At 42.7% G+C, this 16195-nt stretch overlaps 1 protein-coding gene across 5 annotated transcripts in view; it reads right to left on the reverse strand.

Moving 5' to 3' along the window:
- Positions 1 to 16195, reverse strand: part of SUSD4 (sushi domain containing 4) — a 138883-nt gene that overhangs the window by 65621 nt on the left and 57067 nt on the right. For 4 of the 5 annotated variants that reach the window (XM_039463471.2, XM_039463472.2, XM_074385240.1 and 1 more), the window contains exon 3: positions 1730 to 1942. The exons of the other annotated variant lie outside the window; for it this stretch is intronic. In XM_039463471.2, coding sequence (XP_039319405.1) covers positions 1730 to 1942 — 213 coding nt within the window. The remainder of the gene's footprint in view (positions 1 to 1729; positions 1943 to 16195) is intronic. 5 annotated transcript variants of the gene reach the window in all.

Raw genomic sequence — 16195 nt, forward strand, 5'->3', positions numbered from 1 at the left:
GATACATGCTGACCTGTACAATACTCGAAGGTGATTTCTTACTCCCTTTCTTGGAATGACTACATAGTACGTAGTTACATACAGGGATGGAAAGAAGCTTAACAGAAGGACATCATCTCAGGGCAATATTTAGGAAGCCTATTTTGGTTTTCTCTGTTCACTGATGTTCCTGAGCTTGACTGTTTTTAAAGCACTGGGTAACGTAGGCCACAGGTTTTGGCAGGGAAGTATATATATATATATATATATATATATATATATATATGAACCAAGCAAACTTTAAATAGAATCTCAGGGAAACCACAGCTTGCATAGGCTGCATGCAAGAGGAAAAAAATGAATTTATTTTTAGAAACCATAAGTCTTTGTCATATTTATTATGACTTTTTCTTATACCTTGAAAATAAAAGCAAAGATAGCAAGTACTTTAAGGACAAGACACCATCTTATCCAACCTTTACAATTTCGAGGAGGAGGAGCAAAATAGGTGCTTAAAAAATATTTATCATGGCCGGGCTCCATGGTTCATGTCTGTAATCCCAGCACTTTGGAAAGCTAAGGCAGGTGGATTGCATGAGCTCAGGAGTTTGAGACTAACCTGGGCAACATGGTGAAACCTCATCTCTACAAAAAAATACAAAAATTAGCTGGACATGGTGGCGCATGCCTATAGTCCAAAATACTTGGGAGACTGAGGTGGGAGGATCAGCTGAGCCCAGCGGAGGTTGCAGTGAGCCAAGACTGTGCCACTGCACTCCAGCCTGGGTGACAGAGAGTGATTCTGTTTCAAAAAAAAAGAAAAAAAAAAGGCTTATTAGATTAAATTAATTAAAAAGTAAAATGTTTCATAAAGGAAGTATACACTAAATCATGACAATAGTTTCCAGATTATTATAAAAGCTTCATTCCAAAATAAAATCAGTTACAGTGTTAAGAGACTGAAACTAATCTCTAATTAACTCAATGAAATATAAGTTCTTTGCTTCATGGAAATTTGGGACCAGAATTAATTCTTGATTCATGCCTATTCCAACTTCAGCCCTGCTGGTCTTCTGAGATATATCATCAACAATTTGACATTCTAATTAATTAAATTTTTTAAAAAGTCTGAACATATCTACATAAAGTAAAAACAAAACAAAAGTTGTTTCAACCAACAGATGTGGGGTAATTGCTAGAAGTAAATGAATATCTTGTCACTACCAATACATTTAGGGATAATTGCTAGAAATAAATGTCTACCTTGTCAATCTGTCACTGCTTGTCACAGTTCTTTCTTTTCCTAAATGAATTACATCTAACACAGAACTGATACGTAGTAATTGATTTAATCCTCTGAGTAACGCACACCTTCTGTATGACTAAATACAGTTCTGCACAGTATATTTACTGCACTTTTTATTGAGTAACACGGAAATGAGTGCTGAGTTGGCAGCCTAATAATAAATAGCCCTAATGTTATCTGAGTTGCTCTCTTGCATTGACAAAAATGGTGATAAATTAGATTGTAATTGAGATAGAGAAAAAAGACTATCACTCCTAATGCAGAGATTAATTAATCCTCTATCCCAGACCTCATTACACACTCCTGCTTTCTGGTCAGCATGCAGATGCAGCCCTGCATCAGAGAGCAGAGCCCGGGGTATTGAGCTGTCACTCAGCCCTGCACCCCTGTGGCCATGCAAGCTGAGACACGTGAGTTGCTTCCATCCAGAGGTAAACACTTTACCTTCTTGCACACAGATGGGCTTATCGCTTGGGATCCAGCCTAGGGTTCCATTAAAATGCTTCACACACAGTCTCTTTGTAGAGCCCTTCAGCTTGAATCCATCTTGGCAGTGAAATCGGGTTACAGAGCCTTCAAAGAAAACCCCTCCGGTGGGGGTCCTGAAGCCATTCTCCAGGATGCCAGGGTCAGCACACACATGAAGGTCATCAAACCCTACATCAACAAAGAGAGGAAAAGGTGCTTCTGAATATGTTCACCCAGTGCCAAGGGCCTTCCTACATAAATGGCAGACCCTGCATGATGTTATATGCCTTGGACACATCCTTACTGAATGGGTACCAAGAACAAATATGCATCACTCTATGTAGATGGGAATTGATGTGCCCATCTTCCCCCACTCCCAGCATGGCCTGCTGGTGCCAGGTTAGGCTGGACACCATCAAGATGTGATAGGGAAGTCTCAACCCAGACCTAGGAGATAGTAAGTATCACTGGGGCTCTTGGAAAATTTACCTGGTTTCCAGGTGATGCTCTGATATCGAACTCATGAGGTATCTGATTTTCTCTAACATACTGTGCTTGCAAAAGTTCCTCAGCTGTAGGTGAATTCCCCCACCCCAGCTTTTATGTGCTTGTGTAGGATTCACTGGCTTCCCTCCCCACCTGGCTCGTGATGCTAGACCCTCTACCAGTGTTGCTGTGCTGAAAGCCACACAGCACAGGAGGCATGGCACTGGCAGGATATCCAGAAGTCACTGTTACAGTGCTGACTTTGTGCAGAGGTGACAAAGAATTGGGGTGAGGGAAAAGCCATTTGAAGGCAGGCAGTAGGAGGGCACAGCATCCACATTTGACACTTGTACTCATTAAGTAGAAGCAGGTCTGATATTTTACTAAACTGATGATGCTTCTACAAAGGAGACATCATCCAGCCTTCTGAGCCCTCCTGCTACCACCCTCTTGAGATTGAATACCCCAACAGCACAAGCTGTGTTGTAGCCCACAAAGGGGTATTTGAAAGTCATTAAATGATGGCTACATGTTTTCAATTTGGGGGAAACTATTTCAGATTATCAAGTGGTTCCTAAACGATGAATGTCCATTTTCTTCCATCTGGAAGGAAGGGAAATCTCACGCCCATTCCATTGTTGCTGGTTTTTCCACCTCAGTATGATTATGAATATTGAAACATATGTTCATGATGGTACTGAGCTGTGGGGTCCAGACTCCCCTTGTCAGCTGACTGGATGTTGGGGTGAGGGAACAGTCCAAGAGACTTTGTGCCTAGACAGCTCAGATGAAGGCGGATAAACAAACATGGGTGGTGTGAGGCATAGCTAGGGCCAAGAATAAGGGAGCATTCGCTGTGTACATGTACTGAAACATACATTCATGATACTATTGATGTAGAAAAATGAGCAGCAATGAAATTCATGGTTTTATACAGTTTAGAAAGCCTAGAAGCACAGATGTCTGGAGCCCTGAAACCTGGCTAATCTGGACATTTCTAGCTGCCTACAGGTGAAAGTCATTCTCTCTTATATTAAGTCAAATAGACCCAGTGTCAGTTCTCATAATGTTGGGGATGGGTACATGTATCAGTCAATGGGAGGCTACAGAAGGGCTATATGAGTGTGCTTTACAGAGGATGGAAACCTCTGCAAGGCCTTGAGTGGGATCCTTGCAAAGACCAGACATCGGTCAGCCAGAAGGCAGGAAGGGTGCTGTGGGTGCAGGCTGGAAGGCACGAAGGTGAGAAGTTGCTAAGCACCTGTCAGGAAAGAAGTGGTTCTGCCAGCTGGGAAAAGGGTGCCTGCTAGGGGTAGGCTGTGGGGATAAGGAAAAATGGAGGCAGACTATGACAGCTCTGTGTGTTAGTTCAGGGTTTGGATTTGATGTGGAAGAGAGGGGCATGGGAATCAAGACTGAGAGTTTTGAGCAGGGAAGTGATTACGATCAGATTTGCATTTTAGAATGATCTCTCTGGTGCCCATGTGAAGGACTGATGGCTACAGACCAGGAAAAGCATGGGAAGATAATCTGAAATGGCTCCTAGGCCACCAGCTGCACCTTAGGATCATTGGGCATCTTTATCAAAGGACAGATCAATAAGCCTGGCTCTCTCTGTGTGGGGTGTGGAGGGGCTGCCTTTGAACAGCCAGTCTAGCACTTGTCTGAGGACAGGCATTTGAGAACTGTGGAATTTTATGGCTCCTGCAGTACTCCAGGTGAGTCAAAAACAAGGCAGAGACAGTGGAATGGAGAGGGCCACAGAGACATTAAGGACACAGAGTCACAAAACCTGGTACTGCCTGGATAAGGACCAGGTGTGGGAGTGAGAGAGGAGAGAGGCATCTAGGATACCTTCCTTGTTCCCAGTTCTGGCATCGATGTCAGGGTAGATGGTGGTGCCATGTGTTCTGATGGACAGAACAAGATGAGATGAAGAGCTGGCCTAGGGAGAAGGGGAAGAGCTCAGTGTGGAGTGGTGAGTCTGAATTCTTGGGGATGACAGGTATAGATGTCTATCCATCAGCTGGAGCATGAGCCAGAAGCTCTGCCTGCCCTGGGCTGTGCATCCATGTACAAGGCACAGGTGGGCATGCCCTCCTGGAACTAGCACAGCGTGAAGGGAGGAGCAGCTGAGAACACATAGATAAGGGACACCCAGAAAGGATGATATGGTTTGGCTGTGTCCCCACCCAAATCTCTTCTTGCACTGTAGTTCTCATAATCAACACATGCCATGGGAGGAACCAGGTGGGAGGAAACTGAATCATGGGGTGGTTACCTCCATGCTGTTCTTGTGATAGTGAGTTCTCATGAGATCTGATGGTTTTATAAGGGACTCCTTGCTCTGCACTTCTCCTTGCTGCCACCATGTGAAGAAGGACACGTTTACTTTCCTTTGTGCATGACTGTAAGTTTCCTGAGGCCTCCCCCATCCTGTGGAACTATGAATCAATAAAACCACTTTCCTTTATAAATTACCAAGTCTCAGATATGTCCCCTTAGCAGTGTGACAATGGACTAATACAAAGGGCATAGAAAATCTAGGACCATCAAGAAGACCTAACCAGTGTCCCCAGAGGAAGGAAAACAGTTTTAGGAAGGAAAAAATGGATAGCCACACCAATGTGACCCATTGGTCAACTAAGTAAAGATCTGAAAGCATCCACTAACTGAAGACAGAGAACACTGGAACCACGGCCCAGGCAGCTGCAGGGACAGTAAAGGACTGTCCCTGGGGAGGAAGCCTGTCTGCTAACATCTGGAGAGGGAAGGGTGACACAGTATGTGCGGACTACTCTTTCAGGATGCTTAGTGTGAACAGAAGAACACAGGGAGGTAGCTGCCCATGGACTAGGGTCAAGGGAGGGATTTTATTATTGTTGTATTAAAGTTTTAAGATGAAAGAGAACTGAATGTATATCTACACAGCAGGAAGAAAAACACTGGAAAATAAAAGGCTGTGGATGAAGACAAGTAAGTTGTCCCCACCTGAAGGTGGGCAGGAAGGGGGCCCAGGCCCTAACTAAAGGATTTGTCTCCCACTGAACTAGGGAGGGAAGTCACACCAGAACCTCTACCAAGGGACAGTTCTCCCAATAATGTGTTCATCATTCAGGACACAGCTGAATTTGTGCCTCTTCAGAGAGCCTTCCTTCCCCTGCAGAGTCTGAATAGAAGGCCTCTCTTCTCATCAAGGCACCCTGGGCTCACGTCTCTCAAAGGGTTCCTTGCTCTGACCATTATCACTGCTCTACTCTGATCTCCCCCGCTGGGCTATGAGCTCCTTTAGGGAAAGAGTGGGTCTTATTCGTCACCTTCTTAGTATCTGGCATGGTGTGTGGTATATGGTAGACATTCTACAAGTGTTGCTAACAAAGGATAAAGCAAGGGATGGATGGATGAATGGATGGATGGATGGATGGATGGATGGATGGATGGATGGATGGATAGATGGACAGATGGATGGACAGATGGAAGGATGGGTGGGTAGATGGGTAAGTGGATAGATGAATAGATGAATGGCCAGCTATTTGGCTAGGTAAAAGGTTAAATGGGTAGATGAATGGATGGATAAATGGATAAATGGGTAGATGGATGCATGAATGGCTAGATGGATGGATGAATAGATGAATGGCTGGCTGAATGGGTGAATAGATAAACAAGTGGATGGGTGGGTGGATGGATAGATGGATGGATGAATGGATGGACTGAATTGGATGGATAGATAAATGGATAGATGGATGGATGGATGGATTGAATTAGATGAATGATAAATGGATAGATGAATGGATGAATGAATGGATGGATGGATGGATGGATGGCTGGATGGATGGATGGATGCAGCCTCATGACAACTACCCTGTTGGATCCATCTGGAACCATCTCCACCCACCAAACAGCAACACTAATGGCAATAGTCCCAGGAACTTATGAGTTCTGCAGACAAGGGAGATGTGAAATGCCCTCCTATAGCACAGACACATCCTCTCCTAACACCCTTTCTTCTTTCTCTCTTCTCCCAACCTAAGTAGACTATATTCCTTAATTATTTTTACAAACTTTTCTCAATCTACAGCTCCAAACACTTCATCCCTTTTCCTCCTTCTCCAGTACAGGGGCCAGAGGTAGGTCTATGAGAGGGATTTGACTGAGACATCTAGGTTACCCCAAAACACACTTTTTGGCCAGTCGCCCTCTGCAAACAAACAAGGCATGCTGAAAGCTGAGTGCTAGGTACAGACCCCTCAGCTGGTCATACCCCCTGCACTTTGCCATAAAGCTGTTTTCTCTCAGAGAAGGACAGACAAGGGAGGACTGAAGATCCAGCCCTGAATCCATCAGAAAAATGACTCCTTCAACTAATAAATAAATGATGAGAGTTTGAGGGAAATTACAACATGAGAGCTGCACAATTTTCTCATGAAATTAATTCTGTATTTTCTGTACTTATTCCCTTCCTTTTAAAAGAACATTCCCATGCCCTTCCTCTGTTTTCACGTAAGCACAGTTAACCTCTGACTATGTTTCCATTCCTGTGACAATGTTGAGGATGAGGAATGCTGGCAGCCGTGGGCTCCGGCCGTTGGCACAGAACAGGGAACTAAGAATAAGTGGTGAAAAGAGAGCTATCAGAAGATGGGATGGTACAAGAAGAAAATATTCTTCATCTTGGACAACTAATCCCATCGAGCAAGATAGTAATTTTCTAGGGCCTGCCAGAGCTTCAGATTCTATTTTTAAAATTACCCCCTAGCAGATCAATTCCAGCCTGGGTCATTTTTCTGAAGAGCTGTTCTGTTAGTGATGATGATCATAATGATGATGATCAGCCCCCTCAGATAACACATCCATTAAGGAGTAGGTTGGTATAGGTCTTAGGGAAGCAGAGTGGAAAATCATTTGCATGTAGGCCCATTCAAATAATCTTATCCTAGAAACCTGTATTCTCGAAGTCTCAATCTATTTCCTTACTATTCTTCACATTCTGCTCATGCATGAGAACTAAATAGTCACAGCTTGGAGAAGAGAAAAGAGTTCACAGAATGATTCCAATATGTTTGTTTTTGGGGGGAGTGGGAGGAGAAGAAAACATTCCATTATAATCAGCCCTCAGAAGTGGCATTCTTTAGCAGTTCTTCCTAAATTTAATTCAGAGTGGAGCATTTATATATAAGAGATAGCCTTTTTGATGGTTCATTTTATGTGTCAGCTTGACTGGGCCACAGCGTGCCCAGACATCAGTCATACATGATCTGGGGGTGTGTTTGAGGGTGTTTCTAGATGAGAAGAACATTTGAATTGGTAGACTGAGACAAGTAGATTACCCTCCCTAAGGTGGATGGGCCTCATCCAATCTGATCAATGCCTGAATAAAACAAACAGTTGAGTGAAAGAGAATTCTCTTCTCTCTGCCTGACTGTCTTCAAGCTGGGACATGGATCTTCTCCTGCCTTTGGACTTGAACTCAGAAAAGAACTTACCTCATTGGCTCTCCTGGGTCTCAGGCCTTTGGACTTAAGCTGGAACTATACCACTGGCTCTCCTGAGTCTCCAAGGAGATATCTATCAGTTTACCCACTGGTTCTGCTTCTTTGGAGAACCCAGACTCATATGGTCTTCCTAAAAATACTGGGATACTTTAAAAATGCAAATGACACATATACTGATGTCCCCCCACCCAGTGGATGCTCTTTCTCTCTGGATCCCTGAGTTCTGGTGAGCAGTCATCCAGTGGGAAAAGCATCTCGGTCCTGGGGTCAGAGCAGCCCAGGAGTAGGGTCCTGGCCTGCAGTCCCCCCTGGAGCTGACATACCCTCTCCTCTCTGTTACTGGCATCACTGTCATTGGCACCCATTTTCCTGCCCAGGATTTGTGACCTTAGGAACAAATCAAAGGCAGTGTTGTGATTTGGACTCTGGTTCTCAATGAAGGCTGAAATCCAGTCTTTCTTTTCTCCTAACCAAAAACTGCATGAGGAACAGGGATCGAGAGGGCCCCTCTCTTCTCATGCAAAGAAACCCTCAGTTTCTTTATGAGGTCTTGACACTTCTGGTTTGGTTACTCTTGAGCCTGCTGAAACCTACCAGACAGTTTTACTGTGAGCAACATAAGAAGTCTTTAAAAAGAATCATAAAAATGAAAGAGGTGTGAAAAACAATCTTTTGGGTTATTATAACTGAAAAGTTATATTCTAGGGAGGAAGAGTGTATCAAATGTAGCCAAATCAATTTAGAACTAAGGCTGGGTTTCCATTTCTCTGTAAATGGCTATATGAGGCTTTGGAGGAAGAAACAGGATATACACACAAAAATTGATTTTGTATGCATAGACTTAGTGATAGGGTCCTGAGGCTAGTGAGAAAGAGCATCCCTGTGGAAGTTGAAACAGACAGGTTTGCAAATGCTCACTGGAATCAAGACCAACCCCAAAGACGTGCCTATCCCCCATCCTGCATCAGCACTATCACTCACATGGTTGGCATTAAAGCCATTTTAGAGGTCATCTAGTTTGACTCCTTTGTCTCCCAGAGGAGGACACTGAGGCTGGGAACAACATAAGAAGCCTTTTAAAAGAATCATAAACATGTAAGGTGTGAAGAGCAAATCTTGTGGGTTATTCTAACTAAAAGTCACTCTAACGGCTAATTGTGGGGCTGGGCCTAAAGTCTGAGGCTTCTGACTTGCAGTCCAAAATGTTCTTGCTGCCAACAACATTGTCTCCACTTAAAAATGCGAATGACATATATGCTGAATGTCCCCCGACCCAGAGGATGCTCTTTCTCTCTGGATCCCTGAGTTCTGGTGAGCAATCATCCAGTGGGGAAAGCACCTGGGTCTTAGGGTCAGAGCCCAGGAGCAAGGTCCTCGCCTGCAGTCCCCCCTGGAGCTGACACACCCTCTCTGTTACTGGCATCACTGTCATGTTTCCTGTCATATTTCAGTTTGTGAATGACTCAGATCCTCATATTGTATAAACTCTTTGGGGAAAGAACAGTTTAAAATGTTTTCGAGTCCTTATATCTATTAAAACAGGGCTGAGCAAATAGCAATGCTAGAATATTTAATGATTCAATACAATCCTCATGTATTCCCAAAAGCCCGCACCTCCCAGCACACAGTCTCCATGTGATGGGGCCAGGGATACTGACTTGTCGCTTAAAACATCCCAGAATCCAGGAAGTCAGTTCTCAAACATCTAATGACCACAACATGGTCTGTACCATATTCCTGGGGATGAAAGGTATTCTTGGGGAGAATACAACCTAAGCCAGATGTTGGTTTCATGAAATAGAGTTAGTCCTAGAGACTGGAGTGTGCATGGCCCTCAGCAGTAAAATAAAGAGAGAAGGATGCAGTGAGCTTGAAGACGTCCCTTCTTGACCCACCTAAGGGCTTTCCCCTCGTTACTGCTAAATATTCTAATCTAGCTTCCTACAGGTTGAGATCTGCCTTTTTCTCATCACCAGCAATGCAGTAACTATATCTGTGTGCATCAATAACCCTTTATACTGGTAAAATATCTCTGTGCATCAGTAACCCTTTATACTGAGGAGGGAATCTTCCTGTCCCATGAGAGAAAAACTTCAAAAAACCCTGCCTGTTTTTAAAGACAAAATTTAGTCATCTGAATGTGTTGAGTAAAGGATACGAACTAAAATGAATCATGTCAGTCCCTGAGGATCTGTTGATGAGGGGCCTTTTAACCATCTCCTTACTGCCACACACACCTCACCTTATACCACCTTGAATTTCCCACTATCTCAAAACCCCTTGCTCTTAGAATGACCTGATATGGTTTGGCTCTGTGTCCCCACCCAAATCTCACATTGAACTGCAATCCCCAGTGTTGGAGGTGGGGCCTGGTGGGGGAACATGAGGGTGGTTTCTAATAGTTTAGCACCATCCCCCTAGTGTTGTCTCATGATAAGGGTTCTCACAAGTTGTTTAAAAGTGTGTGGCACCTTCTTATTTGCTTTCTCTTCCTCCTGCTCCAGCCATGTCAGATGTACCTGCTTCCCCTTCGCCTTCTGCCACGATTGTAAGCTTCCTGAGGCCTCCCCAGAAGCAGAAGCCTGTACAGCCTGAAAAACCATGGGGGTAATTAAACCTCTTTTCTTTATAAATTACCCAGTCTCAGGTATCCCTTTATAGCAGTTTGAGAACGAAATAATACAGACCTTATGAACCAATGTCCAATGATAGCATGACTTATCCAGAGTAAGACAAATGCCCAGCAACTATTTGAGCTAATAATGTACCTATCCCAAGACATCAGCAATGAAAAGAGGAGGAGGAGAGAGGCAACAATAAAGAAATCACATCAGGTGAAACCTAGTAAACAAATAAACCAAGTCTCTAATACCAGTATTTCAAAACACAGTGCTCCTGGCTATTTGTGGTCTGAAAACACAGAACTGTCTGGCATGCCAGAAGTTTCCAGCCACTCTGCAGTCAACTGTACTTCAGGTTGGTCCATGCTCTTGCCACCATGTCCATCCTGACATTGCTTCCAGGTGTGTGTCTGCACCAACATCAGATGGAGGATTCCTCCCGAGCCTGAGTCTAGAGAAGTTCTACATGTTCTGGAGATCCACCCCGAGCCCAGGTCAGGCTTAAACATCCAGAGGGCCCCCTGTCCCAATTACAGGAAGCTCAGGTGCTGCCAAACATCTTTCAGAAAATGTTAGGAAGACTGGCTAACACAGACCTCAGAGTTGCCTGGGAATACCTCAAAGAGATGGAGCAGAAGGAAAGCACATCCAAACTAACCTGCCTCTGGAGAAGATGCCCATGTGGGCCAGGAGAATAAGAGAAGGTCCTAGAACCAGCAGGTAGTAGAACAGCAGGAGACACAGACACACTGTAAAAATTACAACTATCATCAATGAGGAAATGTGATTGTTTTATAAAAATTCATCAATTTGCTTCAGTCTAGGAGTTTCAGACCAGCTTCGGCAGCACAATAAGACCACATCTCTAAAACTAAAATTAAATTAAATTAAAATTATCAGGGCATGGTGTTGTGCTCCTGTAGTCTTAGCTACCTAGGAGGCTGAAGTTGGAAGATCACTTGAGACCAGTTCGAGGCTACAGTGAGCTATGGTCTGATTGTGCCACTGCACTCCAGCCTGGGCAACAGAGCAAGACCCTATCTCAAAAACACCCCCAAAATCATTGATAACACATATGTCCATAACAAGATATATTAAGTATTTCTTGACCTCTGTTCCAGCCTGAACAATCTCTGTGTGGGAAAACATCAGCTCTTGGTTTTTAAAAGAGAAGGGAAGGAGAGAAAAAAATTTTAAAAGATAGAGATGAAGAAAGAAAAATTATAATCTGTTTATATATTCACTCCATAAACAAACAGTGCTGGGCACTGGGGAAAAAGAGTGGACAGGCATTCATTCAACAAACGATGGGAACCTGAGGCTTCCAAAGAGTGAGCTTATATCTAGGACATTCAGTAGTTTTTTGATCTGCAAATTGTGACCTTATAGTAGGTCCTGAAATCAATTTTAAGGGTCACAACCCACACTCTTTAGAAATGAAGTGGAACAGAAAGGAAAAGTCCAAGTGCACTCTGTGCAGTAACAGTGAGTATTGTTTTGCGTGGTTTTACTAGTTTTATTTGCATAGAAGCAAGTTTGCAATGTAAACTATATTTCAGTGGGTCAGCCAAAAAGGTTTGAAAAACATTGCTTTCAATACACTCCACCCTTGTCATGATATTTGAAACCATATGTACTTTCAATAATGTAGCCGGTGCGTGTAGGCACAGGTTTTGGAGTGAGGGTGCATACTTTGAATCTCGACTCTGCCATCCTCTAGCTGTGTAACCTTGGGTAAGTTCCTTAACCTCTCTGTGTTTAGGTTTCCTTATATATATAATGAGTACCATAAGACTAGTACCTACATCTAGGGCTGCCATGAAATTTGAGATGTAATACAGGTAAAGCAGTCCCTGGCACATAGCAAGTGCACAATAAATATATGCAAGCTGCTATGTGATTAATATTCAACCAGTTCCCTGAAGAATGAAAACATATCACTTCATACAGAGGCAATTCCCTAAATTCCTAGAGCCACATGAATATCAGAAAACATTCAAGCCTATCCTTTCTCCTAACTTTCCCTGGAATAAAGTGTCTTTGATGATGACAATTGAACTTAGGAGCAATAACAAATATTTCTAGAGTCCTTCTCTTGGCCACAAAGTTAAGCCATGAAACAGTCAATGGGAACCCACAAACCTCCAGAGAATTAAAATGATTTCTTCAAGAGGCAGGCTTGCAGGGGAAATCTAAGGGCCAACAGCCTTTCATGCACAGACAACTCTGGGCTTTGTTCTAAGAGACAGCAGCAGCTCCTGAGGGAAGCTCTCCAACAGTCTCTTTGGGGGTGTGCAATCAAGTTCCAAAGAACCCCCTGATTTGGGCACAGGGATGTGTGTGTTCCTGGGTACCCATGAATCTAAGCAAAAGCAAAACCCAACCACCAAATGGGAACACCAAGTATTCTAAGATTTATGGGGAAAGAGCTCAGAGCAAAAAAAAAGAGGTTGAAGACAAATTTTCCAATAAGAGATGATACAAAAAATTCAACAAAGAAAATCAAGGGTTCCCAAATTAATTTTCTTGTTTGTGAATTTGGTGCTATATCATTCCTTCAGTGATATTGTCCAGTTATATATTTAAGAGGTGGTGGGGAAAGCTGATTACTGTTACCATTTATTAGGCTAAATAGATTTTTCACTGCAAAAGCAGTCAGTAACCCTTGGGAAATACAACAAAAGAAAACCAGAAAGCAAGACTGAGCTAGTTACTATAATCACTATAGTCATATTTCTGCCATACCAATAGCACAATATACTATTTATTATAGCAAATTTATACCAACAAGGCACACTTAAACCTATTTTCTGGAAGACATGGGAATGGGTTGAGGGATGCAGAATTCATCTACGTGGGTTGAAGGCTTAGTATCTGGATTCTATTACCGAGAAACTACATTGAACACTGTAGCCATGATTGTAAACATAGTATCATCAACTCTGAATATTTGGATGCTAATCAAATTAGGTAACTCTTGCCTAGAAACAGTGAGAATGTTTTCATGTTTCAAGAAATATTCAAAGATGAATATAAAGTTGGCTATGTCTGAACAAGTAAACGTCACAAAAATAAATCTTAATAGCATAATTTAGACTTGATTAAAATGGATGAAGACCACAGATGTGGAAGTCAATGCAGTCTCCATTTGATGCCAGAACTGATATTTTCCCCTCTCTTGATTTAATTTGCTTTGATTACCCAATTATTCCTAAATCCTTTCACTCGGTTTCAGCTCCAATAAAACTGATAACAATGCTAACTCATAATGTGATTTTCACTCCAGTCTCATGAAACTGCTCTATAAAAGCATGCCCAGCAACATCACAAAATTCTTCCAGATTGTGATATTATAACATGGGAAAACAGAATAAACCTTCATCTATTCAAAATCAAGCAAGCACAGAAAACCACTCATCAGAAAAATGTGAGGATTCACTTTGTCAACAGGAAGATGGCGGCAGGGAAGTCTTGCATTTGTAATTTTTAAGATTATCAATTGTCAAAACATTTGAACAAGGCATGGAGAGTATTTTTTTGAGATGGGGTCTCACTCTGTTACCCAGGCTGGAGTGCAGTGGCACAATCTTGGCTGATTGCAGCCTCCACCTCCTAGGCTCAAGCAATCCTCACACCTCATCCCCTCGGGTGGCTGGGACTACAGGTGTGTGCCACCACACCTGGATACTTTTTTATATTTTTGGTGGAGACAGAATTTTGTCATGTTGCCCAGGCTGGTCTTGAACTCCTGAGCTCAAGCAATCTGCCCACCTTGGCCTCCCAAAGTGCTGGAATTACAGGCATAAGCCACCAGATAATTTTTTAAAACTGATTAATATGGTTAAAGATGTGGTTCTTTTCTAAAGTATATCCTTATTGAGTATAATGAAGACTGCCTGTGTAGCTAGCTCTATGATGCTGGACAAATAGCTTGATCTTTCTGGGTGTAGTATCTTATCACTAAATGAGGCATATGGATTTTTTTTGCAGGGGTCCCTTCCACTTGTAAATTCTATAATTCATAGTCTTTTCTTTTTAAATTATTTCAATTTTATTTTTATAGAGACAGGATCTCACCACGTTGCCTAGGCTGGTCTCTAACTCCTAGGTGGCTCCCTCCTTAGCCTCCCAAAGTGCTGGGATTTCAGGCATGAGCCACCTCATCCAGCTAGCCTCTTCTTGATAAAAATTGGTAAAAACCTCCCAAAGCACAGGTCGTTGGACTAAAGTAGCCCAGAAGACAATGCATGGGGCAATCTCAACATGCCTATGGCTATTTGTTGTTTTTTTATAAGATCAAATTTCCTTTCTTTTCTGTGAGCAACAGCTTTAGTGCAATACTAAAATATGTTTTCCACATGGATACAACTTCACAGTTTACAATGAGTTTTACATACACAATCTCATTTCATCCATACAACAACCCCATGAGATCAATGACAGTTTGATAGGATTAGTTCTCACAGTTGCTTTATGAAAATCCAACTGTTAATAGTAACAACTTTCAAACACTCTTTTTAAAGTGATACTGAATATTCCCTCCCCTACGTAGCTCATTTGTTAGCGCCGAGATCGCATGTGAGGTTTTCAATCTCTGTGCAGACTCTCACATGCAAACCGGGACTTTTGCAGGGGGACTGGAGATGGGGAGGAAGAACAAGATACTATGTGAAATAGAAGATACTATGGGAAATAGCGCTGGTTGACTTCAGATGTTGTGTGCAGGAAGACTGTTATTTCACCACTTGGGTTATCTGTAATGCTGGTGACAGGTGAACCTCAGTACATGCTTAGTCAACTAACGAGATTAGGGCTCTGGGTTTTGTTGCTGCTGTTACTTTGTTTGTTTTAAAGTTTAGCTTGAGGAAAATCTCGCTACTGTCACCTTTATAAATTTACCATAAAAAACTTTCCCAGATGTTCTGGTAGCCACCATTTCTGTTCTTTCCCCCTAAGCTTTCCTTGGTCAACAGCAGCCACTTATTGATCAGTTACTGGGATTTGTGCCAGCAGATCCTTTATCTGAACATGGTGGGATAATTTATTTAAATAGTAATACATTTTAAACACAAAGAGTTTTCAACATTTTTTACAGGGCTAGGTAAGTTGAATGGGCTCTTTACAAGAATATTCTGAAAACTATGTAACATGGTTTGGATCTGTGTCCCGACCCAAGGCTCATGTTGAACTGAAATCCTCAGTGCTGGAGGTGGGGCCTGGTGGGAGGTGACTGGATCATGGGGTTGGGTTTCTCATGAATGGTTCAGCACATCCCCTTGGTGCTGTTCGTGTGATAGTGAGTGAGTTCTCTTGAGACCTGCTTGTTTTAAAGTGTGTGGCACCTCCCCTGCCCTCTTGCTCTTGCTCCTACCATACAAGACACCTGCTCCCCCTTCACCTTCCACCAAGATTATAAATCCCTAAGGACTCCCCAAAAGCCCAGCAGATGCCAGCATCACACTTCCTAAACAGACCGCAGAACTGTAAGCCAATAAAATCCCTTTCCTTATAAATTACCCAGTCTCAGGATTTCTTTCTAACAATGCGAGAATGGCCTAACACATTAAGAAATAACATGTAAACATATATAAGTTGAAACTGTTCAGGAATAAAGAAATTACAGAATGTTATTGCTGGATAAAAATCTGAGAATTCACTTAAATAATTTCTCTTATTTTGTAGTTGAGAAATTTGAGATCAAAAAATGTAAACAACTGTGCTAGCTCCCACAGCTCTGAGAGGGAAGAGGGACTAGATCCTGGGAGCCAGATCCCTAATCCAGGTTTCCCTCTATTCTGAGGGCAGGAAAACAATCCTCTGAGGTGGGCTACAATACTTTTCCC

The sequence above is a fragment of the Saimiri boliviensis genome, chromosome 14, assembly GCF_048565385.1.
Source record: "Saimiri boliviensis isolate mSaiBol1 chromosome 14, mSaiBol1.pri, whole genome shotgun sequence".
Lineage (NCBI taxonomy): Eukaryota > Metazoa > Chordata > Mammalia > Primates > Cebidae > Saimiri > Saimiri boliviensis.